General features: G+C 48.1%; 2 protein-coding genes across 5 annotated transcripts in view; one reads left to right on the top strand and one right to left on the bottom strand.

Moving 5' to 3' along the window:
• ENOSF1 (enolase superfamily member 1) overlaps positions 1 to 14,760 on the top strand; it is a 22,910-nt gene extending 8,150 nt beyond the window's left edge. The window contains exons 4-16 of one of the 2 annotated variants that reach the window (XM_019986829.2): positions 2,165 to 2,251; positions 2,600 to 2,626; positions 3,970 to 4,042; positions 4,151 to 4,189; positions 4,593 to 4,675; positions 5,423 to 5,457; positions 8,103 to 8,190; positions 9,993 to 10,127; positions 10,800 to 10,841; positions 11,648 to 11,777; positions 12,021 to 12,120; positions 13,004 to 13,085; positions 13,702 to 14,760. In XM_019986829.2, the coding sequence (XP_019842388.1) occupies positions 2,165 to 2,251; positions 2,600 to 2,626; positions 3,970 to 4,042; positions 4,151 to 4,189; positions 4,593 to 4,675; positions 5,423 to 5,457; positions 8,103 to 8,190; positions 9,993 to 10,127; positions 10,800 to 10,841; positions 11,648 to 11,777; positions 12,021 to 12,120; positions 13,004 to 13,085; positions 13,702 to 13,803 (1,023 nt within the window). In that variant the 3' untranslated portion in view covers positions 13,804 to 14,760. Of the gene's footprint in view, positions 1 to 2,164; positions 2,252 to 2,599; positions 2,627 to 3,969; positions 4,043 to 4,150; positions 4,190 to 4,592; positions 4,676 to 5,422; positions 5,458 to 8,102; positions 8,191 to 9,992; positions 10,128 to 10,799; positions 10,842 to 11,647; positions 11,778 to 12,020; positions 12,121 to 12,954; positions 12,983 to 13,003; positions 13,086 to 13,701 lie in introns of those variants that run through there. The other variant, XM_070778858.1, reaches the window with a different exon arrangement.
• TYMS (thymidylate synthetase) overlaps positions 1 to 25,182 on the bottom strand; it is a 25,782-nt gene extending 600 nt beyond the window's left edge. Inside the window, exons 1-8 of one of the 3 annotated variants that reach the window (XM_070778859.1) lie at positions 24,871 to 25,182; positions 22,063 to 22,136; positions 19,835 to 20,009; positions 18,366 to 18,467; positions 17,474 to 17,649; positions 17,076 to 17,147; positions 16,864 to 16,977; positions 14,953 to 15,131 (exon numbers count right to left, since the gene is read on the bottom strand). In XM_070778859.1, the coding sequence (XP_070634960.1) occupies positions 14,994 to 15,131; positions 16,864 to 16,977; positions 17,076 to 17,147; positions 17,474 to 17,649; positions 18,366 to 18,467; positions 19,835 to 20,009; positions 22,063 to 22,136; positions 24,871 to 25,084 (1,065 nt within the window). In that variant the 5' untranslated portion in view covers positions 25,085 to 25,182 and the 3' untranslated portion in view covers positions 14,953 to 14,993. Of the gene's footprint in view, positions 1 to 14,550; positions 15,132 to 16,863; positions 16,978 to 17,075; positions 17,148 to 17,473; positions 17,650 to 18,365; positions 18,468 to 19,834; positions 20,010 to 22,062; positions 22,137 to 24,870 lie in introns of those variants that run through there. The other 2 variants (XM_019986832.2, XM_019986833.2) reach the window with 2 other exon arrangements.

Below are 25,182 nucleotides of genomic sequence, written 5' to 3'. Positions count from 1 at the left end.
AAATGGGAACCTTTTAGAGAGAAATAATAGGAGAGGAATTGAAGTTGTGGGAGGAGGTTATTAAGGACAGAAACGTAAGAGAAGAGCAAAAGTTAAGGAGAGAGAGACCAGAGCGCCTTTATGTGTGTAGGACTGTATTTGAACCTTAAGTTCAAAGCATGAAAAAAGTGAGATTCTAGAGATGGAATTTTATCACAGTTAGATCAGGGTTTTCCTGCTGGCTCAGTAGTAAAGAATCTGCCTGCAATGCAAGAGACCTGGGTTCAATCCCAGCTCAGGAATATCCCTTGGAGAAAGGAATGACAACCCATTCGTATATTCTTGTCTGGAGAATCCCATGGACAGAGGAGCCTGGCAGGCTAAGTCCATGGGGTCGCAAAGAATCAGACAAGACTGAGCGACTAACACTTTCACTTTTTCAAGGTCAGTCCAGTAGCTGACACCTTGCCCATGTCTCCTGACATCAGCTCTGTCTTCTTCCAACTGTTCAATCTCCTGAGCACAGAGAAAGGCACATTGTTCACATTGCCTCGGATTTCATTCTTAACTTCTGCAAACTGAGTGAAACTTGCTTTAAAAGCATCCCCTGGAAGGAGTTCCCATTGGTCGAATCTGGGGCGATTCAATAAAGGTGGTATTTAACTACGTCATAAATATTTAACTGTTGGCATTTTACTTGTTTTCCTTATTTCTGAATTTTGGTACTTGGAATAAAGACTCTTACTATATCCTTTGCTTTAAGAAAAAAACAATGCGGTAGTCATGGTTGATAAATCATTGACTAACCTAAGAGTCCCTAAGTCCATTCAGATAGCAAACAACCAACAAAGGAAAGCTTGTCATTACCACAGAATACAAACTAATATAACGGGAATGGTAACGTTAGAAAACCACCGTATTGCAAGCACCATGGCTGTAACTGACTGAGGCAGGAACAATCAGTGGATGCTAAAACTTAGGGGCAACGTTAATCTCCTTACTTTGGAAGGGAAATGGTAACCACACAGTGAAGAAGCCTAAAGGATACTAACTTACCCTAGCACTAAAAGATAATATGTGCGTGCTCAGTCCTATCTGACTCTTTGAGTCCCCGTGAACTGTAGCCCGCCAGGCTCCCCTATCCATGGGATTTCCCAGTCAAGGATACTGGAGTGGGTTGCCATTTCCTCCTCCAGGGGGTCTTCCTGACCCAGGGATGGAACCTGCATCTCCTGCATTGACAGGTGGATTCTTTATCATCTGGGCCACTAGAGAAGCCCTAAACAATAACAGCCCTGATAACAGCAACAAGAATGCAGTGGCAGCATCGCAGTCTAATCACGATGGGGCTGCAGATAACCCAGCTGGAGGAACTCTGTCCTTGAAAATACTAATAATTATTTTTTTAGAAAAGAAAATTTGCTCCAGATGAAAAGAGACTAAAGTGACATGTCAGCTAAATGCCATTTGTAAATTACAGAAAGTACATTATTGAGACAGTTGGTGCAATTTGATTATGGACTGTCTTCATAGATAATAGTGTTCTATCAATATTATATTCCCTGATCTTTGCACTATGGCTGTGTGAGAGAATGTCCTTGTTTTTAGGAACTATACTATAAGTATATATACTTATATATATATATAAGTATTTAGGATTAAGGGGGCATGGGATCTACAACTTACTCTCAAGTGACTCAGTAAAATAAATGTTCCTTATGTATTTTATTTACCTGTGTATATATGTGTGTGTTTGTGCATGTATATACATATGTAAATACAAAGAGAGAGGAAATATACAGGAGTTTTTTGTAATGTTCTTCCAGATCTTCTATAGGTTGCAAACTACTGGAGAAGAGCTTAACCTCCAAGTGAGTTTCCGTTCAGCTCAGTTCAGTTGCTCAGTCATGTCTGACGCTTTGCAACCCCGTGAACGCAGCACGCCAGGCCTCCCTGTCCATCACCAACTCCCGGAGTTTACTCAAACTCATGTCCATTGAGTTGGTGATGCCATCCAGCCATCTCATCCTCTGTCGTCCCCTTCTCCTCCTGCCTTCAATCTTACCCAGCATTAGGGCAGAGCTTCCATTGCTGCCTTTTAATTCATGAAGCATGTCCCTGACTAGGAGACCTAAAGATCCTTTTCTTTTCTAAGAAGTGCTGGTGTGTTTTGTTTCCTAACCAGATCGGTCCTGAGAAGGGTGTGGTGCATCTGGCCACGGCGGCCGTGCTCAACGCCGTGTGGGACCTGTGGGCCAAGCAGGAGGGGAAGGTAATCCTCCAGCAGCAGCTCTGACCCCATGGAACATACAGCACACGACAGAGGAACACAACTCCCCCTTCGAGCAAAGGCATGTACAGTAGGCTCCCAGGGGACATAAGAAGAATTGTTCGATTGCTTGTCTGCCCAGAGGGATATTGGCAGCATTTGGGACATCATCGGAGTAGGTTAGAAAGGGCTGAGAAAAGCAGGTCACAGAGGTGAGAGCCAGCTGGAGCCAGTGGGTTGGGGCACCGGCAGGCATTGGGCTGATAGGGGGAATTTTCCACTAGCACATTTATTGTTGGAAAGCACGTGGGTGCCTCACACATGTTTTACAAATCTTTTCTTTTCTTCAAGCCTCTGTGGAAGTTACTTGTTGACATGGTAAGTAAATTCTTTAATACTCCGTTTTCTGTAAATAAAATGGATCTCATGGATTCCATGCCCTTCGATTATCAGTGGATACATTCAACATTGTCTCTGGATCAGTCACTGTGCTCCTGTCAGGCAGCATGCAGTCAGGTCCAGTATTCCTTCTCTGGTGTTTGAGGTGGCAGAGAGCTGTGCTCACACGGGCAGGGGTGTCTGATGGGTCCCACCTACCCCACTCCGGTGCTTCCTTCCACGTGTGATACAAATTCTCAAGCTTCTGTTTCCTGACTATGAAAAGGGAATAATCCTAACTTCTCTAGAAACGCCACGGAATTGGTTCAAAAACTAGTTGAGAAAAGTGCTTCAAACTCTGAAGACCAAAGTGTTATTACTAAGATATTATCTGGTCGCTTTGACATCAAAAGCAAATGTTAGATCAGACCCTTGAGGAGGAGCCCAGGGTGAATTCTAAGGATAGGCCTCTGCCCTTTCCTTTCTCCTTGACACGTTGATACCAGCGACAAGCATCTCACTGCCAAGGAGGAGGAAACTGGGCAGGTTAAAGGGAGTGAACATCAGACCCAGGCAGACCTGGCTTTCAATCCGGGCTCCATCACTTGCTGGCTGTGTGACCTTCAGCATGCCTCTTAACCTCTTTGAGCTTCAGCCACCTCGGGGCAATGTCTTGGATGGTCACTGAAAATCTGGTGGTTAACAAAGGCCCTGGTTATTATTTGGCCTGATAATTAAGGAGAAACAAAGAACCGTGCCCTTGAAGATTGTTGGAGGAAAGTGGAAACGAAAGGCTGTCGCATGATTTCTGACATGGTTGCAGGTGGCATGGGGCATCACCTGAAGGATGGGCATGGACCTCTTGGGCCACCTGCAGGCTCTAGACTGGCCTCTCCAGGGAGGTGCCAGAGGTGGCCCCCAGAATTGAATGATCTGATGACCACTAGGAGGTAGCTGAGATTGCCCCGCTGTGGAGTTTTCATTCTTTTGGATCCTATTCCCTCTTTCAAAGCCAGTGGTCTTAAAAGAAGCAGAATCTCCACGTTCAAAGGGCTTTGATGACAGTGAAGAGTCACCGTGGCGTAGGTACTGCTGGTCACGGTACAACCTGCTTCCCAACAGACTGACTGAGACTGGTGGGGGGAGGTCTCAGCCAGAGGCCCAGCTGAGAGTGTGGGCCTCTCCAGGGAAGCCAGAGCCCCGAGGGCAGGGTGGGAGGAGGAGGGGGCCCAAAGGGCCTTTCCAGGACAGAATGAGCCCAGGCCCAGCGTAAGCAGATTCTTAGAACCGAGATCCACTTGTGGACTGACGTGGGCCTTTCCATCCTGCCGTCTCGCCGCCAGGACCCCCGGACACTGGTGTCCTGCATCGATTTCAGGTACATCACTGACGTCCTGACGGAGGAGGAAGCCTGCGGTGAGTTGTCCCCACACACCGGGAGCTTCCTGGTCTATTTTGACCTGGCAGCCACCAGGCCCAGAGCCTCGTTGTCTAAAAGAGTATGACGCTTTTTATTTTTTCCAGAAATTCTGCAGCAAAGTCAGGTCGGGAAAAAAGAGCGAGGTGGGTTGTGAGGAAATTCTCTCATTATTTTTCTCTCGTTGTGCACCTCTGCAGGTCCCTGTCCTTGGGGGCTCACATCACGTCCCCCACTCCATCCCCCACAGATGGTTGGGTATGGATGCAGCAGCCTCCAAGGGTTACGTCTTAGGTCAGGGTTCACCTCGGCCACTGCCAGGAGCAGGGCTGGCTTTAGGGTCACACCGCATGACAGGGGAAGGCTTGGCCAGCGGGGCCTTCCGGAGGGTAACCTGGCCCCAGCGTGACGTCCTTGGGGCTGGGGGATGAGGATGAACAGGGCAGGCAGAATAGCTGGATTCTCCATGGGCAGCACTTCAGCCACAGATGATTCTACAGCTGGAGGTCCTGCAGGCGCAAACTGTTGAAGGTGGTTTTGTTTCCACAGAGGAGCAAATGCTGGCACATGGCTACCCCGCCTACACCACATCGTGCGCCTGGCTGGGCTACCCTGACGCCACGCTGAAGCAGGTAGGCTGCGGAACCGGCTTCTGTAGACAGCAGGAGATGTGACATTTTCCTCTTGGCCTTCCTGAATCATTGTGGGTTCCAGGCTTCATCCTGGATACATGGACACATTCCACATAAAAGGAGAGGCGTTTCCCTTGTGGACGCAGGGCTCTATAGCCTGGCAAGCCCGCCTCGGTTCTGGACGGGCAGGCCACCTCCAGGCAGAAGCAATGGTGTGACCTTGTATAACATGACCCCTGACCATGCTCTGCGTTGGCTTCCTCACTGCGAGGTGGGAAATGATAGCTGTCCCAGCGGTTTTGAGGATCCCGATGAACGCTGCCCTGTGTGATGCTCAAGGACCAGAGGTGGCCCATGGCTGCATCACTCCCCTTTCTCATCGCCCTGTGCTCACCTGCAGCTGACAGAGAAGGGGGACCAGCTTCTGGCTGTTACTCATTCATCGGCTCGGTCTCTGGACGCTACAGACTATCCCAGCTTTAAAAAGAGGGACAGAGATGCTCCATTCCTCCCACCAGGGGTGTTGTGACAATGAATGAAGTGGTTCCCATAGAGATGAGGAAGGAAAGTCACCAAACAGCCTTGCTCTGTTGGCTAAGCTGTTTGTGCTCTGAATTTCAACAACATGTGGTTGTTCTTCTGGTTCACGGTGCGGCCGAAGCATTTGTGAAGCCGAGTCCGAGATGACTGAGGTGCTGCTGAGACCAGGGAGGGTGTGTATTGATGGCTCTGCTCCTTTCCCCACAGCTCTGCAGCGAGGCGCTCAAGGACGGCTGGACCAGGTAACTCATTTGGGTGATCGTGAACTTGACTCTGCAGTTGGCAAGTGAGGCCGGTTGTAGAGAGGAGCCAGAAGCCAAGGGCACCAGAGAGGTCAGGATTCGCCAGGAGCAGCCTGGCATGTTGGGACTCAGAAGTTTCATCTGAGGCCCTTTGTCCAAAGATAAGATATGAGCCTAGTTAGAATTCTGGAACATCAGAGTCAAAAGAGATCACTGATTTCCAGCTTTATCCAAGGACGAGTCTAGTTAGAATCCTGGCACATCAGAGTGAAATGAGATCATTGATTTCAAGCATCGACCCAGAATAGAAAGCCAGTCTTTACTGCAGTACCAAGCGTTGATTCAGCTTGTGTGTGAAAACTTTCAGACGCACTGAGCTTGGTAGGGCGTCTGTGTGTAGTGGAAGGGTTCTGAGTGTTAGAAGAGCTTTGATGTAATGAACCCTGGACTCCCCTATACCTTCCAGCCATTGGTCCCAATGATTCTCCTGGGAATTCTCCCAAGAGCCAAGCTCCTCCTCTTCCGCAGGCCACCTCCTCTGCAGCCTATCCCCCTGCACTTCTTGTCCATCCTGCTGTGTGGTTACGGACCCCTGGGCAACCTGGGGTTTCCTCTGGGTTAGCTGTGGTTGTCTGTGACTACTGCGAGTCCATACGTGTGGCTCACGGTGGACGGTGTGCCTGTCACTTGGATTTCTGTAGGAATCTGGCCACCTGCCTCCTGCTGGTCTGAGAGTGGTCTGTGGAGCAGGAGTGCCAGCCAGCCCCGCTGCAGCTGTGGTAGATTAAGAAAATTATTTGTGTAGGTTGCTTGATAAATGATAAGGACTAAAAAAAAGTCTCCAATTAACTTAAAATGCAGAATCTTGAGCCTTAACCCAGACCTGCTACATCAAAATCTGTATTTTTTGTGTGACTTTAAAAAAAAAATTTCATTGGAGTATAGTTGGTTTACAAAGTTGTTAGTTTCAGGTGTATAGCAAAGTAAATCAGTTACACATACACATATATCCACTTTTGGGGGGTTCTTTTCCTATATAGGCCATTACAGAATATTGAGTAGAGCTCCCTGTGCTATACAGAAGGCCCTTACTAGTTATGTGTTTTATAAATAGTAGTGTGTATCTGTCAATCCCTGTCTCCCAGTTTATCCCTCCCCCACCCCCTGGTACGGAGAAGGCGATGGCACCCCACTCCAGTACTCTTGCCTGGAAAATACCATGGACGGAGGAGCCAGGTAGGCTGCAGTCCATGGGGTCACTAAGAGTCGGACACGACTGAGCAACTTCACTTTCACTTTTTACTTTCATGCATTGGAGAAGGAAATGGCAACCCACTCCAGTGTTCTTGCCTGGAGAATCCCAGGGACAGGGGAGCCTGTTGGGCTGCCGTCTATGGGGTCGCACAGAGTTGGACACGACTGAAGCGACTTACCTTACCTTACCATAACCCTGGTAACCATGTTTGTTTTCTACATCCATGACTCTACATCTGTTGTATAAATAAGTTCATCTGTAACTTTTTTAGATTCCACTTATAAGTGATGTATTTTTTGTCTGACTTCACTCAGTATAACAATGTCTAGGTGCATCCATGTGGCTTCAAATGGTAATCTTTCATTCTTTTTAGTGGCTGGGTAATACTCCATTGTATGCATGTACCAAAAATCTGCATTTTAACAAGATCCCTGGGTGATTTGCATGCCCACGAAACATTGAGAGGCATGGAATTCCTGTTGACTCCTCAGCTAAGGGCTAGGGAAGTGAGAACTTGATGGAGGCAGCGTGGGGCACTGGAAGGACACTTGGGATGTGATGGATTTGGAATCAACATTGTGCCTTTTCCCCACTCCCTGTGAGTACCTGCTGTGTGATCATGGGGATATTGCTCAACCTCTCTGAACCTTGTTTTCTCTCTAAACTGGGAATTATAGATTTCATGGTTCTCGCTCCAAGTTGCTGTTTCTGAAAAGGACCAGCATGGCTGGGGTTGGCAGCAGGTGCTCGTGAGTGCTGGCACCTTTCCTCCTTCTGAGTAGCCGGGAGAGGCTGACACGTGACCACCGGGGGTCAGAGAAGGCCCAGGAGAGGTCTCCTAGGCCCCTGAGCTCAGAGAGTCCTCCTGAGGCTTCCACCCAGGATGGAAAGGTCGTCTTCAGTGTTTGGTGCTGAGCACAGAGGATGTAAGAGGGGCTTTTTGTCAGCACACAGGGTGGGCATAGTGGAATGTAGGGAACCTCAGACCATCCAGGCTCCAGAGCAGCAGGCTGATGCCCGCATGCAGGACAGAAGCTAGTGAGCGAGGGGAGAGGAATATGGCTCACCTACCAGGTCTGACCACACCTCTTAATTCCCTTCCATGGCACAGCAAAACCCATCATCTTATTAAAGTTCTAGTGCTCTGTCCACTCCTGGACTTGAGGTCAGCAGGTCATTTAGAGTTACTGCCCTGATACTGAGCATCTCTGTTTAGAGATGCTTACAGGGTTATTTTTGAGTGGCTTGTCTGAACACTGATTAGGAAAGGGCAAGAGTTTACTGGAAGACAGGACCTGTAAATTACTGAAACAGTCACTTCTAAAGAAAATCCAAATGTCCACTGAGTCAGTGAACAGATCTAAATTATGAGATGAAATTTATGTTACAGGTTTAAGGTAAAAGTTGGTGCTGATCTCCAGGATGACATCCGTAGATGCCGACTCGTCAGAAACATGATTGGGCCTGAGAAGACACTGGTAAGTACCCTCCCTGGCCGCTGAGAAGCAAGCAGCCTCTTACGAGGCCTCTGCTGTGTCGCTTCTGTCATGTCCAGCTTTTTGCAACCCCATGGATTGTAGCCCACCAGGCTCCTCCGTCCAAGGGGTTCTCTAGGCAAGATTACGGGAGTGGGTTGCCATTTCCTTCTCCAGGAGATCTTCCTGACCCAGGGATCAAACCCACCTCTTATGTCTCCTGCATTGGCAGGCAGTTTCTTTACTAGTGCTACCTGGGAAGTCTCTGGCTAGGGCCAAAACAAGCTGCTTCAAGCGAGGATTAAAGAACATTGGGAATTTTTAACACTGTATGTCAGAGGTACAGCTTTGAGGCCTTGGAGTACGCAAATCTTAAAAACAGCTGAAAACCAACAAACATCAGTGAGAGGGTGGGTAGTTTTTAACTATTTTATTCTGCAGAACCATTCAGTAAGATGGATTTAGAGATTGTTCCTCTGTGCTAGTGTGGTTGTGCCTGAACAAACAGGTCTCCCATTGGTGCCCCAGTGTGTCAATCATTTAATTCCCTTCTTAACAAATCCGCCCGGCTGCCTTTGAGTAGGTGGGTTTCTGGGAGCCACTGCTCAAGAATCTGTAACTTTTGGTGAGATAAATGTAAGGATCAGCCACTCCTGTGTATTTTTATGTTTATTACATGTAAAATATTTTCCTTAAAGAAAGTCACAGTTAGATAGTCTTAAATTGTTCTGGAAGCATGTTTCATATATTAAAATAGAAGTTTGAGTCCTTGACCTAGGATCAAAAGCTCCATTATTTGTATATGAATTAACACTACTTTTGTCTTCTGAGGTCATCCTCATCTAAATAATTTATGACACAGATCGATTCTGGGTGTACCACTCAGCACATTCTACCAGAGAAATCCGTCTCTGGGTCTGACTTGGCCAAGCATGATGATGTCAGAGACAGAGAAGCCCTTTCTTACCTCTGCACACTCAGCACCTGGCTTCCAGAGGCCTAGACTTGAAATCATCATTTACTTGACTTATTGCAAGTTACTCCTTTGCATGTCAGCTTTCCTCTCTGTAGCATGGGTTAATATGAACTGCCTCATAAAGTTATTATGACATTAAATGCAACAGGATCCGTAAAATGCCTGTGCAGTAGGTGCTTAATGAATGATACAGTTGGCGTTATTTATTATCGTGCCAACCAGAGTAGACAATAGCCAGTAAGAGACCATTGAGAACAAACTCAGCATTAACTGTGAGTGATTCAGAATGTGATGAAACAGTTCCTACAAACTACGAACCTTGCAAGACAAATGTATTTTGGTGGTTTCTAAATGCAGGCTGGGCTTCCCAGGTTAAGTGGTAAAGAATCTGCCTGCCAATGCAGGAGACATGAGTTCAGTCCTTGGCTCAGGAAGATCCCCTGGAAGAAATGGCAATGCACTCCTGTATTCTTGCCTGGAAAATCCCATGGACAGAGGAGCCTGGTTGGCTACATGGGGTCACAGAGTCAGACACGACTGAGCATACATGCACAAATGCAGATCAGGCTGGAGCTTCAGAGCCAGCCAGCACTTCTGGGCCCAGCCCAGGGCACTTCTGGATCTCACAGCAGCTCCGAGTGATGCCATCTCCGAGACGGCATGTCAGGCTCATCTCAGCAGCCCCTTTGTTCAGTTACATGCTGGGCCCCACAGTCGTGGCGCTGAGTGACCACAAGTAACAGACAGCACTTCCTCCCTGGAGGCACAGCCCTGCAGCAGGGTCAGCAGTGGGTAAGCCTCCCCTTGAAGGGTCTCTCTCCCCTTTCAGATGATGGACGCCAACCAGCGCTGGGACGTGCCCGAGGCCGTGGAGTGGATGACAAAGCTGGCCGAGTTCAAGCCACTGTGGATTGAGGAGCCCACCTCCCCTGACGACATTCTGGGACACGCTGCCATTTCCAAGGTAGAGAAACTGCTGCTGCTAGAGCAGTGGTCTCAGACCCTAGGATTCCTGGGCTTGTTCCCTCTCACACTGCTATTTATCCTAGAGAGAGTAATCACTAGAAGTTGAAAGGCCACCAGCAACCCAGAGGTCACCAGACCTGATTCCTGTACTTTGTAAATACAGAAATCTAACTGATATTCAGATCTTTTACTCACCCAGACTGAAACAAAGTGGAGGTTTGCTAAGGTCAAGGTCAGGCGGACCCATAGAAGGCTGCCCCTCAGTTTCCCCTAGAGCCCTTGAACCAGGGCAGATCCACCCAAACTGAGGGCCCTCTTGGCTTCTCTCCCCTTCAGGTGTCAGAAGAACTCCGTGCATAAGAATGTGAGAAACATCCTATGTCTCAGGGAGTCTCCCATTAGCTAGGTTCACAGCACTGACTATGAAGCCAGAGGGGGTCACTTATAAAGGAGGAGTCAGGGGGAGGAACAAGCTGTGGGATGTGAACTCGTGATGCCATCAGACCCAGGAGGTCCAGTGCCCCGCTTCTGCGGCACCTGAAACTTCACACAGCTCCAAAGCAGGGCTCTTTCCTTCGGCTCTAAATAGCTGAACAGCCCAAAAATATTTTCAATTAGGAGTGTCAGTTCAAAAACAGGAAAGTGACATCAGGTTGCCTTGTATTCACAGGCACTGGCCCCCCTGGGCATCGGCGTGGCCACAGGAGAACAGGTAGGAGACATCTCCTTGGGGTGGCACACACTGGTACTGCCTGGGGACACTGCCCACGAGGCTACACCACCTGTGTTCTGCGATGGGAGGTTTTCTTCATCTAAGAAATGGGGTTACTTTACAGCAAGACATGGTCAAGAGTTTGTAGATTCTTCTACAATTCCTGTGACTCAGGTCACTGATCTTTTTCAAAGTATCTCATCAGAATTTACAAGGCAGCAATGTAAAGCTGCAGGGGTCTAGTAGGCCCCGTTTAAGAAAGTCAGCCTCAAAACTACTTAAACACACAGTGTTCCCTCTCTTTGCTTGTCAACGAGCACAAGTGCCTGCGAAAACCCGCGACAGACTGCCCACGAGCGGCGCTGTGTGAGGAGCGGGTTCTTGGCTCTCCTGGCCAAGGGAGCCGCGCTCTTCTGCCCTGTGTCTGTTTGTCGCCCGGGTCACCTGTTCACCGTGGTCCCTGTATCTCATCCCGATGCTGCTTCTCCCACTTACCAGTGCTGGTGGCGGCCACGCCCTGATAGATGGTCTTTTATGCGACACACAAAAGACTGACACACAGTCTTATGGTCTTTTACATGAGACACACACACACACACTTCTGCCAGCAGACTTGTAATGAGGTGAGCAGGTGGTCCCCTCCTGCCTGTCAGGGCTCGCCTCACGCCCAGAGGATAAAGAATGCATACAGTCCAGACTCCCAGGAGGCCACTGTCGAGTGACTTGGAGTGGGCACGGTGCCAGGTTCATAGACCCTGAAGGCGAGGGCTGACTCTCCTGTTGGTGTGTTTTAATTCTCTTTCCAGTGCCACAATAGAGTGATATTTAAGCAACTCCTGCAGGCGAAAGCCCTGAAGTTTCTGCAGATTGACAGCTGCAGGCTGGGAAGTGTCAACGAGAACCTCTCAGTGTTGCTGATGGCCAAGAAGTTTGAAAGTAAGGGTGCCATGGGGCCGCGGACCAGGCACCATGTCCCCACACATCACATACCCTGCTTCCCTCTGGAGTTGCCATGCTGACATTTTTCTAACTCAAGCTTAATCAGGCAATCTTTGATTTTCAGTCCTAAATATTAATGATATAATCACCTGCAGACACTAAGAAAAGCCACAGATTCCCCCTTCATACCTCCCCCTCTGCCCTCCTTGGCACTCAGTGGCAACCTGTCTACACTTCTAGTTCCTGTGTGCCCACACGCCGGGGGAGTTGGCCTCTGTGAACTGGTGCAGCATCTGATCATATTTGACTTCATATCCGTCTCTGCAAGCCTCCAAGACAGGTCAGTGATGTGGCGTTACCGTCAGTACTGCCTCTCAGACCACAAAGAACCCTGGCCACTTGGCACATCCTAGAACTCAGTTTAGAGACCCACCTCTAAATATAGTCTTCTTTCTTTTAAAGGGTGGTTTCCTGGTAGCTGTTTTCTAGGTACATAAGTTGGGGGCGGGGGGGTGGGGAAGGGGGAGAGTTGAAACCAAATGCAAACCCAAAACCCAGTTGCTATTTTTGACTTTCTAAAGCCTCGCTTTCATCACATACTGTCTGCCTCTGTCCAGTCTCTTCCCAACGCTGGAGTCTTCATCATCTGGCTGCATCTTTTAGTTCCATCTCATTTCTCAACATGCCCCAGATGAGTTTTAAATTAGGACAGTCTCCTTCTAGTCACCTGCACACATACGGTTTTACGATGCTTTTCTTTCTTCCCAGAATTAAATACCGTACTTCAGACATCACTAGGAGTATGTAGTGAGAGCATGAAGACATGCCTGGGAAAGGTGAACATCAAGTTCAGGACTGAGGAGTCTGTCTACGGGGACCTGGGAGGGTCTTACGGGGACTTCTTCTGTAAAGCAATATTTGGTTCTTCAGCTGAGTTTTAAAACACCTGAGAGATTTTAAACTAAAAACCACCACTCCTAGGGTTTCTGCCTCCCCCATTTCAGTTCTGCAAAACAGAACCAAGGAGGGGAGTAGGTTTCGACCAACCTTGAAAGGTCCTGCAGGTTTTCAGGGATGAGAAAAAGGCTGAAGGGTTTGCCTAGAACCATGGGGTATCAGCCACCCCTAGACCGAGTCCATCTCTCTCAGTGGTGTTCGGCCCTCTGCCCAGCAGCCCATCTAACTGAAGGCATTGTTACTCCAACCTGACTCCTTCCTCCCAGGATGTGTGAATATGTCGACCACCTGCATGAGCATTTCAAGTACCCTGTGCTGATCAGGGAGGCTGCCTACATGCCTCCAAAGGTGAGCCTGCAGTGCCCCCACCCCCAGGCTTCCTCAGAAGGTCTGCTGGCCCCGCCCTACTGTTCTGGAGAGCTAGACCCCCACCCCCACCCCCGGGCACAAAGCTTGGTCTCCTCTGAGTCCGTTTTCATTATCTAGAAACAAATGGTTCTTTAGTCTTAAGTCCCCAGGCACAAAGGTCAGGGTTTGGGGTGAAATAGCCCAACAAGACTTCTCTCCCAGCAGCCTTTCCCCACTAGCTGGACCTGAAAACACGCACTCCTTGCCCCCCGCCCCGTGCAACAGAACGAAAAACCAGGCACCATCTAGCAAGTTAGCAAAAGGTTTGGACTGCACCTTTTTTTTTTTTAAATCTGTTTCATTGACCCTCCTGTTCAAGAGATCGGGGCTCATTTTCACCAGCAGAGGTGGAACTAAGGAAGTGTGATTAGTTACCTAACCCTGTGAAGCAGCAGGGCATCTCTCTACCATTTCAAACAAACTGAACTTTTAAAAATGTTAATGCAGTTGCCTCTGGCTGAGACTTAAAAGCATTTCTTGGAGCAGCAGAAGTAAGTAAAATAAATGGCTTTTGTTCTGGGAGGTTATTAACAACTCCATTTTTTGTCTTTGATAGGATGCTGGTTATTCAACAGAAATGAAGGAGGACTCGGTAAAGAGACACCGCTATCCAGATGGTGAAGTCTGGAAGAAGCTTCTAAGTGCTCAAGGGAATTAAGCACTCAGCTCTGACACCTTTTGCTTTAAGTGAAAAGGCTTAAGATTTCTTGGGTCTGGTTTTACAAAAATAGAAGAAAAAAAAAAAATCATCCTACCAATCAAGACAAGTTCAGCTAAAAGTCGTACTAACCTCAGGGATCAGCTTAGTCATCATTATTACTTGATTCTTTTAGCAGAAAAAATTCTCCTGTGTAGTATTTAAACAAAAATAGCTCCAATTAATTCAAAGTACAGGAAGATGTTCCTAAATTTTTCATCACACGCTGATACCTAGACGTTGAACTGTACTTTGAAAACAAGCAGCATGCTGAAATACTTCCTTAATCTTTTTAAAAAAGACACTTGTCATAAGTCAGTGTAATACAGACAGTGCTGCAGCACTGTGCAGTATCTGCTCTGCAACAAAAGTTTAAAAAATCACTGACGGCCCTGAGGTGGCTCAGCCTCTCTCTCTAATAGGCTTACACTGAGCAAGAGAATTCACACTGTGCTGAAGCTAATGAGGGTAAAATGGTATCAACTATTTTTATAACCCTTAAAGCCTTTATTCTAGATAATCATTGTTTTTTAATGATAAAGAAAGCCAGAATTAGATGAAACACAGAAAAACAGGGTGAACTAGCTTACTCAGCATTTCTAAAATATTCCCTCTCTAAGCCACATCCAAACCAGAACACAGCACATGTGTGTTTATTTAGGAGGGTTCAGTTAATCTACTTTAGGCAGGAACTACACAGATAAATAATAGTTTTAAACATGAACGCAGAACATTTATTGTAGCAAGATATAAAACTTTAAACGTTCATAACCACACTAGGCATTAACATGACGGATGGGTGTTACCCAGCTTGCTCAGATTTAGGGAAATAGTGTATATAATTCTTGAAATGCACTGACCATTTTCCTAAAAACACTATGAAATTTGAATTAATATATATAAATTCTCTTTCCTGTCTTTATTCAAAATCACTGTATGTACAGACACCCTCAGTGAGTCACCCAAACCCAAGGCCTTTTATTACTAAGAGAACAGCACAGCTCTTATTTGCCAGTGGCAACATTCTTAAAAGTTAATGGATAACAACCAACAGATCACTAACACGTTTTGGCCTAGATCCTTCGCCTTTAGAGCCCAGTGAACTTTTACCTGGGTGTAAATATCCTTCAAACAATGCCTTTAAAAGCACTCTAGACAGCCATTTCCATTTTAATAGTCGGATGAGGATTGTAGCCTTCAATCTGAAAGTCTTCGGCCTGGAAGTCATCGATTGTCTCAACTTTTCGAAGGATTTTGAGCTTGGGGAAAGGCCTTGGTTCTCGCTGCAGCTAAAAACAACATAAGACCATTATCTTCCCAGATCCATACGCCCTGCTTTAATTTTTGCTCCCCATGCCCCTTCATGAAACAAATCACAGTATTTTGCCAGGCAAGTATTATTTTGTAGGGGTGGAATACTGAAGATACCTCGCTCCTCGTTACTAAATGCTGCTGACCCATTCTCTCACCCCGTGGAGAGTGAAGGGTGATCAGTGGATCACATGGTGTCAGGAGCCTTGGTGGTTCACTGGCTTTAAGTTCTTAAATTTGTTAAAAACAAGGCACGGTTTTTTACTTTAAGAAGTAGTTACAGGATGTTTACTTGAGTCCCATGATGCCTAGCCCAACTGTCCCTGGCAGAAAGGACAAGGAAAGAGGACACATGTTGACAACTCATAGGGATGAAGCCAGGACTCCTGGGCTGGACCAGCAGCAAGGAGGACGAGGACACAGGGCATGCCCTCCTCCTCTGTCAGCATGACCAGAGTATCCAGATGAACCCTGGGGTCACCCTCTCCCAGATCTAACCAGAAGGGGCTAAAGGTTTCTGGTTCAAGTTTTTTTCCTTTCCTTCAGAGTTCATTAAGACACTCCTTTTTTAAAATTGCCACTTAAATCATCCTTTGTTGAAAATAAACTGGCTTAAAGGCTTAATAAGACAACACCATAAAACTCCTAGAAGAGAACACGGGTAAAATATTCTGATATAAATCATATCAACGTTTTCTTAGGTCAGTCTCCCAAAGCAATAGAAATAAAAATAAACAAAGGGGACCTAATCTAACTTACAAGCTTTTGCACAGCTTGTAAGATGTGCAAAAGGAAACCATAAAACTAAAAAATCTACAGAAAATATTTGTAAACAATGCAACTGACAACGGCTTAATTTCCAAAATACACAAACAGCTCTGTAATACACTCAACAAGAAAAACCCAATTTCAAAATGGGCGGATGACCTAAAGAGACAGTTCTCCAAAGAAGATACATGAAACAATATTCAACATCACTAATTAGAGAAATGCAAATCAAAGCCAGAATTAGGTTCCACCTCACACCAGTCAAAATGGCCATCATTAAAAAGTATAAAATGCTGGAGAGGGTGTGGAGAAAGGGAATCTTTCTATACTAGTGGGACTGTAAACAGATGCAGCCACTGGTGAAAACAGTATGAAAAGTTCCTCAGGAAACCAAAAATACAATTACCAGATGACCCAGCAATTCCACTCCTGGACATATATCTAGATAAAACTATAATTCAAGGATACATGCACCCCTGTATTCATAGCAGCATTATTCACAATAGCCAAGAGAAGGACACAACCATCAGGTTTGTGCATATGTATATATCTGCACACATGTATATATACAGATACATACACACACATGTACACACAGAATGGAATACTACTCAGCCATAAAAAGAATGAAAGGCCATTAGCAGCTACATGGATGGACCTGGAAATCATACTAAGCAAAGTCAGAAGGACAAATACCACATGACATCACTGAAGTGTGGGATCTAACGTGATACAAATGAACCTATCCCTGAAGCAGAAACAGTATCATGGACAGAGAAGAGCCTGGTGGTTTCCAAGGGGGAAGGGAGTGGAGGGCTACAATTAGCAAGTACAAACTGATATACATAAAATGGGTAAACAGAACCTACTGTATAGCACAGGAACTACATTCAATGTCCTAGGACAAACCATAATGGGAAAGAATATATACTCGTGCAGTACCTCACAGCACCTGTCACGTTCAGTGTCTGTGGCCACTGGGGCCCATCTGCTGGTCCCTGCCTGTCCATCACCATCCAGAGACCTGGAAGACTGTCCTCTTAGCTCCATCAGAGCCTGGAGGAGAACATCTATTACAAGAGGGACACATCCCATATGGACAAGGTCTCAAGAGAAGGTACCAGACCCCAAAGTGTGACAGGTACATTTCTTACCTGAGTTTTCAGTGGCTCGATGTGATTCAGGTAAATGTGTGCATCTCCCAGAGTGTGCACGAAGTCACCTGGCTAAACCCCACAGAAGAAAGCGAAACTGTCAAGGCTTTAGTTTGAGTTCCTTTATAACACAGCATGTAAAAACACGTGGGCATGCAGACATTCCAAAGCTCTTCACAAGAAAATTTAACCAGTATTGCTTTTGAGAAAAGTTGATCCAAAGTCATATTAACTGCTCCAGGCAAGTCAGTGAGCAAGCAGTTCATTCATTTACACAGAGCGCATCTAAAGACTACAAAGAGCTGGAATTCTCAGCCATCAGTTCTCCCACGTGACAGGACCTCACAGCCCAGTGTTCTAGGCTAGTCCCCCGCTCCACCCCACCCAGAGCAGCCCACCTTCAGGTCCGTGATGTGTGCGATCATGTAGGTGAGCAGGGCGTAGCTGGCAATGTTGAAGGGCACACCCAGGCCCATGTCCCCCGACCGCTGGTACAACTGGCAGGACAACTCCCCATTCACCACGTAGAACTGGCAGAGGGCGTGGCATGGGGGGAGGGCCATGAGAGGCAGATCTGAGGGGCCAACACGTCCAAGTCAGGAGAGGAGGTGGTTTTTAAGGAACATAACTAAGCAAAGCAAAAAGCAGCAGAAGCCAGCTCTTACAGTGGAGATGGTGAGAAGAGCCACTGGGCCAGTGACCCCCACGAACCATTCCCACCCCAGATTGGCATAACGCCGACAGAGACCTGCCCATCACTGTGAGACCTCTGTGGATGTACAAGGACTGCTGAGGCCACCCGCTCTCATCCGAGCTGAAATAAATTACTTGGGCCACCTCCGTGGCACCAAGCCACAAGTACAGGGGGAATTAATTCATTTGCAGGGACCATAAGAGACTGGTGACTCAGGCTCACCCTCCTGTACTCAAATTGCTATCATTAATGCAAAAATTCCACTCAGGCTATTTACTACACCTCAGGAGAACTTAATTTTACAACTGTTTAAAAAGGCTCATAATAGTGAGATGGAGGCGATCTGAAATTCCAACTGTCCCAATTTAAAATGTTAAACTTTCATGGGTACTTTTATAATTAAAGCCCATAAACACAAATTAATTCCATCTGGGCCCAAGGTCGCTCTCTGAAGGTAAAAACGGGGCCACTTGGGAGATGACCAGGGTCACACGAGCAGCTGTGCAGCTGGGGACAGTTCCCAGGACCACCTCCGACCCGGTGCCTCTGCTCAAGGCTCAGTTAGGACACGGGAGGATGACTGGGGCACCATCAACCTTTTGGATTCCAAGCACACAGGATGATTCTTCTGTCGTTAGGGTTGGTTTTGATTGTGTCGATCACTTTTTGCAGTTGATCTACTCCTTGACCTGAATACTCTGCAGAATTGGCAAAAAGAAGAGACCACCGCACATGTGAACCATGGCACCCCAGGAGAGGGCCCCAGGTCACCGAGCACGCTGTCCTCCCCCCGAGGCCCCGCCGGCCCAGTCACACAATATCCAGTGAACAGTACTGATGTCTCATACTTTGCTGGGTTATGTTGAGTCTGGGCTCCTAGGTCTGTCCTCTGGAGCCATAAGTCTATTTTCCCACTACTTAAGAGACTTTTAAATACTTGGCCAGGGTGTCCCTCCTTCCCCTTCTCCTATCGCTAAACCTCCTTCATCCTCAACAATCAGTTTCTTCCAGCGGTCCCCAGGGGACATCGTGTCTGTACCATTGGCGATTCCTGTCCCACTTCACTGCCAGGCAGGGCTGCATCTGCAGTAGAATGTTTCCTACCCTACATGGTCCAACAACCCATGATGAGGATTCCTTTTTGTCATCTAGATACTAGCCTTCCAACATTCCTACCAAAAATTACAATGTAACATCTAAACTGCTACTGACCTGTAAACATCAGGAAACCTGTCTATTATCTACCACCCTGTACTTTTCTCTCATGTCTGGTCTCTGAACTTGCCGCCTCTGAACTGGAAGCTGAGATGTGCAAAGCCTTCCATCTCTATGGTTAAATGTCTATTTGCTGGAGTCAGACTATGCTTGAGTCCAGGAGTTCTTAATTTGGGGAAAGAAAGCCCTGTCACTATCACAGTTCCAGAAAAAGATTTTTAAAAAGATGACCTGTAATGGAACAGTTTTGTGTCTTGATTGTGCTGATGGCTACATAAATCTCCATGGGCTGAAACTGCACACAAATTTGCAAAGCTGGAGAAATCTGTTAAGGGCTGTGGGTTTTACCAATGCTAATTTGTGTGAGAGGTGGTGCCACCAAGTGACAGAGGAGGGTGGGCGTCCAGGAGTGAGATGTTTCATCTCCACCCCACCAGGGTGGGGAGGAGAGGGCGATCAAGACGGGTGCTGTCACATCAGCGCCACCGGCAGCGTGCTGGGTGGTTCAGTCTTCAAAAGGAAGATCAAGGTGACCACAGGGCAGTCAGTCCCTGGGACTCATCCCCAGATGAACTTCCAACCTGCCTCCAACACAGCGACCGACCGACCCACCAGGTCACTGTCTGCTGATGAACAAGGTACGGAAGGTGCCCAGACCCACAAGTGCTGACCACCTGGTATGTGACCCGACCCTCCCCCTGGATGCGAAGCAGCCTCTCACAAGGTCCAAGTTATATATCCATTTCCCCATCATCAGCTTCCTATCCCCCAGGCTTCACTTGCAGCCACAAGACAAACCCAGTCTGTGAAAGGCACTCAGGAAATCCAAGGCCCCCCTCCAGCTCCTCACCTGAATCCATATCTTTGTATTCAGCCCCAAAATGCCTCCACTGGAAGCCATAAACTGGGCCTAAATCCCCTTCAGCTCTGTCGGAGAAGCCCAGGCCATCCAAGAAGTCTCGGGACCCATTGGCATCCCAAATTTTCACTCCCTTGGAAGAGAGTTCCTTAGCGTTGGTGGATCCCTGTAAGAGATGCGGCATCCAGTGAATTCCAAGCCCACAAGTGGGCCTGTGCTGACAGATAGGGGCAGTACCTGACGAGCCCCATCACTAGGCAGGCTGGTCCCAGCCCAGACTTTCCAAAGACCCCCGAGACAGTCTGATCCTTCTTTGCAACTACTCTCTCAAATCCTTTTCCCTATTCTCAACCAGGACTTCTAAACATCTCCAAGTCCTTTCAGTGCTCGCATCTAACAGTTCTGTTTCTTAACTAAATGTGTCTTGTGACTAAGTGTAACACCCCAGAAGGAATCTACTCCACACTCGCAATGTGTTTGGTGCGTCTTAGACCTGGTATATAGGATGTTTCCACGGACAGGCCTGATCAGTATTAGCTTTTGTCAAATATGTCAGCCACATACCTTTACAAGATCCACTGTCAAGTTATGTTCATCAACCTGTACTTGCAAAGTACAGGTTGGCGGGTTTTTGTGGGTTTTTTTGTTTTGTTTTTTTGGTGCCAAGTATAAGCTTTATGTTCCTCTTATGTATTTCATCTCATTAGAGGTGGTCCATGTATCCTGATGGTGCATCCAGGTCAAGACCCCATTTGGCCTCTGGGTAGGATGTGCTGTAATGGTTACAAGCAGGCAGTGAGGCCACACACCTGGGTGCTGGGCCTGCTGTCTCCTCACTTCTCCTCTGACCAGCTCCCTGACCCCTCTAGCCTCAGTATCTGCACCCAAGAGCACAGAAGTAGCAATCACCACCCACATTACTGGGATGAGTAGATAATACAAGCAAATGCTTGGCCCTCAACAGATACAAACCAAGGCACAGACTGCATCTCCCCATCTTGCCCAAAGACACCAGCTGAAGTGTAGGTACGCCAACTCCTCTATCTTGAGTCACCCATGGAGTGACTATCAGAGGCGGGTCTGCTGTCTTCCTGGTGAGGACTCACTGGAATCCTGCACTCCAGCTTTATGATCAAACAAGTGCATGATCTCTATTTCTGAGCATCTCAGTTCTTCCCTTTCTGTCATTGAGTTTGTACTAATTATTTTCACTTTCAGTGACTCATTTCTTGTTCACTCATGTTGCTTCAAAAGTCTCCCTCCCCATCCATTCAGCCTGGGCTCTAGCTTGTCTGCAAACATGCTCTTTTGAGATCTGTATCCAAACCTCAACCTTTGCTAAAATGCATTGCGGTCTTGGGCCTGCTTTGGCCCAAGACGATACAAGCCACAGAAGAAAGCCCAAGCTTGAGCCCAGCGCAGAAGAGAGCCCATCTCTTTAGGCACCCTGTGAGCAGTGTTGGCCAGAGTCTCAGACCAGTGAGATGAAGGGGAGATGAAGAAGAGATGCAGGGGAGACACAGGTGTGGCCACTGCCCACCATCACCGTGCTCAGCTTAATACTCAAGAGCCTCTTCTAACTTACCCCCCAGGAGAGCACGGCTGGGATCTATATTCAGTCAGCAATCCCTGTGAGTGCCTACTGTGCGGCAGGCTGTGTTCCAGGGGACGCAACAGCAGACAAGAGAAATTCTCTGCCCTCGTGGAGCTTATAGTACTTTTCTAAACGTCAAAAAATTTTTAAATAAAAATTTTTTAAATGATAGTATTTTATTCATTTGTCTGCCTTCTCCCTTGAAGAGGGTAAAGGGAGAAGACATTATATATATATATAAGATGAGGCTTCTCTAGAGAAAAAACAAAGGAGGAGTGGGGGTAATCATGGTTTTAGATCGGAGGCAGGGAAAACTGAATAGAGAGTTGAAGGTGAGGGTGCTACATAGGGGTAGGGATTCCAAGGAGCAGGAGCGGTGAGGACCAGCCCCAAATGGGGACATCCTGGTGTGCTCAAAGATCAGCAAGGAGGCCAGGGTGAGAGGAGCAGAGCGAGCATGACTCTGGCTGAGGCCAGAGCAGAGACAGGACTGTAAGGACCTTGAATAAAACAGGAGCCACTAAAGACTTTAGGCCAAGGAGTGACATGATGCACTTTTAAAAGGATTTTGCTGGTGCTGTACTGACAACAGATTGTTGACTTCCAATAGCAGCAACTTCTTTACCTTGATAAACCACAGCAACTCCTCCAAAACACCTTTCCAGAAAACACGTTTGGTTGTCAGCAGAGGAAATTCATCTGGAAAACAGTTTGCCATGTAATTTCAAGATGAGAAGACAGAACATGCCATCCAACTTTTTCTGTAAAAAGAGAGGACATGCCCCAGGAGAGAAGGCCTGGGAACTGACTGCAGAGGAGCTGGAAACCTGTGACTTCTGCCACGTGGGCACCCCCTGATCAGAGTGGGGTTCCCAAGGCTGCAGCCCCAAGTCAGTGACACACTTCAGGTGAGATCACCCTCCTGCACCCCTTGACCACCAGACACAGGAATTTCACACAGAGAGATGGGGCGGGGAGGCCCATGTGGACAGGGAAAGAGCCAGCAGCCACTACCCAGTTAGTGCAAACCCTTCCCAGAGGTTTGAAGAGAACACACAGAATGTGCCCTAGGACACAGCGTGAAGGCTCCTACTGCACGATTACCTTGCCAGGAAGAACAGGCTCACCACCAGGTAACAGTAGATATTGCCCTGGCTAAAAGTGAGTCAGTTCAGTTCAGTCGCTCAGTCGTGTCCGACTCTTTGCGACCCCATGAACCGCAGCATGCCAGGCCTCCCCGTCCATCACCAACTCCTGGAGTCCACCCAAACCCATGTATGTCCATGGAGTTGGTGATGCCATCCAGCCATCTCATCCTCTGTCGTCCCCTTCTCCTGCCCTCAATCTTTCCCAGCATCAGGGTCTTTTCAAATGAGTCAGCTCTTCACATCAGGTGGCCAAAGTATTGGAGTTTCAGCTTCAACATCAGTCCTTCCAATGAACACCCAGAACTGATCTCCTTCAGGATGGACTGGTTGGATCTCCTTGCAGTCCAAGGGACTCTCTTAGTTCTTAAATATTTGCAAAGAAAATTAACCTTTATTTATATATTTTTTTAATTTTTGTTTCCTTTTTTCTTTTTGAACTTTTTATTTCGTGCCGATGAACAATGTTATGATAGTTTCAGACAAACAGCAAAGAGATTCAGGCATAAAGGTATCCATTCTCCCCCACCTCCCCTCCCATCCAGGCTGCTCCCTAACATTGAGCACAGTTCCATGTGTTATAGTTCTGTGTTAACAGATCCTTGTTGGTTATCCATTTTGTATGTGGGATCCTAGTTCCCCCTATAACAGCTTGAACCCCATGCCCCCTGTACTGTATGGTGTCTTAACCAGGGAGGCCCAGGGAAGCCCTCAACCTTTAATTTTTAACTGAACTAAAAATACTTATATGTTTAAACACCTGATATGCACAATCCTATCTGATCCTCAATACAATCCTACTTGAGGCTCCATTATGATCTCCATTTTACAGGCACCAGGAGGTGGTAAGTCTGCATCAAACAGCTGCGAAAAATGTAAAAGCTTATCTCTAAATTCAGTACCTATTCAGCCGACTGTACAGGTGATACTCATGTAACAAGGGCAGAGTCTTCAAGCACCTACACTCCCTCCATTTGGGGGATCATTTCCCTCCAGTTTGAGCACATGAGGAAGCTGAAGATAGGCGAAGATAACCAACAGCGCCCAAGTCTAAGCAGAGACGCTGGAGTTAAAATGACGCCTGTGGCTCACGGGAGGCTACCATGCAGGAGCTGCAGGAAGGTGAATCCCTCTACTCAAGACAAAACTCCCCAAGCTGTCCAAGCCAATCTGGTCACAGCAGCTCCGGATTTTCCAGTCTCTGCAATGGGTGTGTGGCAGAGGGTTTCTGCCCTGACCTGGGTACACCTCCTTCAACAGCTGGTCTCCCCACTCACAATCACCCTCCACACCTATTTCACGGACGTTTGTCTGAGGCCGACCCCCATCCCACCTGTTTGTCCCCTGAGAGCCTGGCACTAACAACTTCCAAGACACATTTCTCCCCAGGAAAGTGAAAGTCGCTCATTCGTGTCCGACTCTTTGCGACCCCACGGACTATATATACGGTCCATGGAATTCTCCAGGCCAGAAAACAGGACTGGGTAACCGTTCCTTTCTCCAGGGGATCTTTCCAACCCAGGGATCGAACCCAGGGCTCCCGCATTGCAGGCGGATTCTTCACCAGCTGAGCCACCAGCGAAGCAAAAAAGGGAATTCCCTGGAGGTCCACTGGTTAGGACTCCCCACTTTCGCTGCTGTGGCCCAGGTTCTAAGAACTCGCAAGCCTTGTGGCACGGTCCCCCCCTCACCCCCCCCCAAAAAAAATTAATAAGAACTTCTCCGATTCTCGCGTTTCTGTTTCAAGATTAGGGAGGAAAGCTGGCTCGCTGGACCAGATGCGATAACCGTCACGAGGCCCAAGTTTCCGCCCCTGCTTGCCAACGGTCTCCTCACGCCGAGGCCCCGCCCACGCCACCTGAGCTCCAATTTTTAAAAACAAAGCGCAACAGTCAACGCGGAGAGAAGACGAGTGGCGAAAAAGGGGCCTGCAATCAAGGCCTCGGTCAAGCCTGGGCAGATCCTCTCCCGCACTCAAGTCTGGGGCTAGCGCTGCAGAGCCAAGCCCGCTTAGGACAGAGAAAGCATAGCAGGGTGATTAAGAGCCAGAGGGCCTGCTTTTACCTCCCTGCTCCGTCCGTCCAGTCCGTGTGACCTTATGCAAGTTCACGTCTCGAGTCCGAGCCAGTTTCGGCGTCTGTAAAGTGGCGCCAAAGCCATTCCCCTTACTCACGCAGCAGAGGTTAGGGCTAAACGCCCGTCGCTGGGCCCGGCCTGTCCGCAGCGCTCTCCCCACCGCAGCTCCGCGCGCACCGGGCCCGCCCGCCCCCATGACGCGGCCGCCTCACCTCTCAAGTTGTACCGCGCCTGCATCCCGAACACCGACAGGGTGCCAGTGCCGGTGCGGTCATCCCTCCGGAAGCCGCAGCGGAGGATGTGTTCTATCTGCCCCAGGTACTGCAGCTCCCCGTGCGGCGGCGGCGGCGGCCGCGGCTCGGCGCTCTGCTCCTGCACGCCGGGCGGCGACGGCGGGCGCGACGGCTCGGAGCCGGCCGCTGGCATAGTGCTGGTTGCGGGCGCGGCGGCGAGGGCCGTACGGAGGCGGGAACGGCCTCCCAGCGCTTCCCAGGAGTCTCTTTTCCCGCCACAGCGCGAGACTC

The sequence above is a fragment of the Bos indicus genome, chromosome 24 (assembly GCF_029378745.1).
Source record: "Bos indicus isolate NIAB-ARS_2022 breed Sahiwal x Tharparkar chromosome 24, NIAB-ARS_B.indTharparkar_mat_pri_1.0, whole genome shotgun sequence".
Taxonomy (NCBI): domain Eukaryota; kingdom Metazoa; phylum Chordata; class Mammalia; order Artiodactyla; family Bovidae; genus Bos; species Bos indicus.
This window is presented reverse-complemented; position numbering and strand designations above follow the sequence as displayed.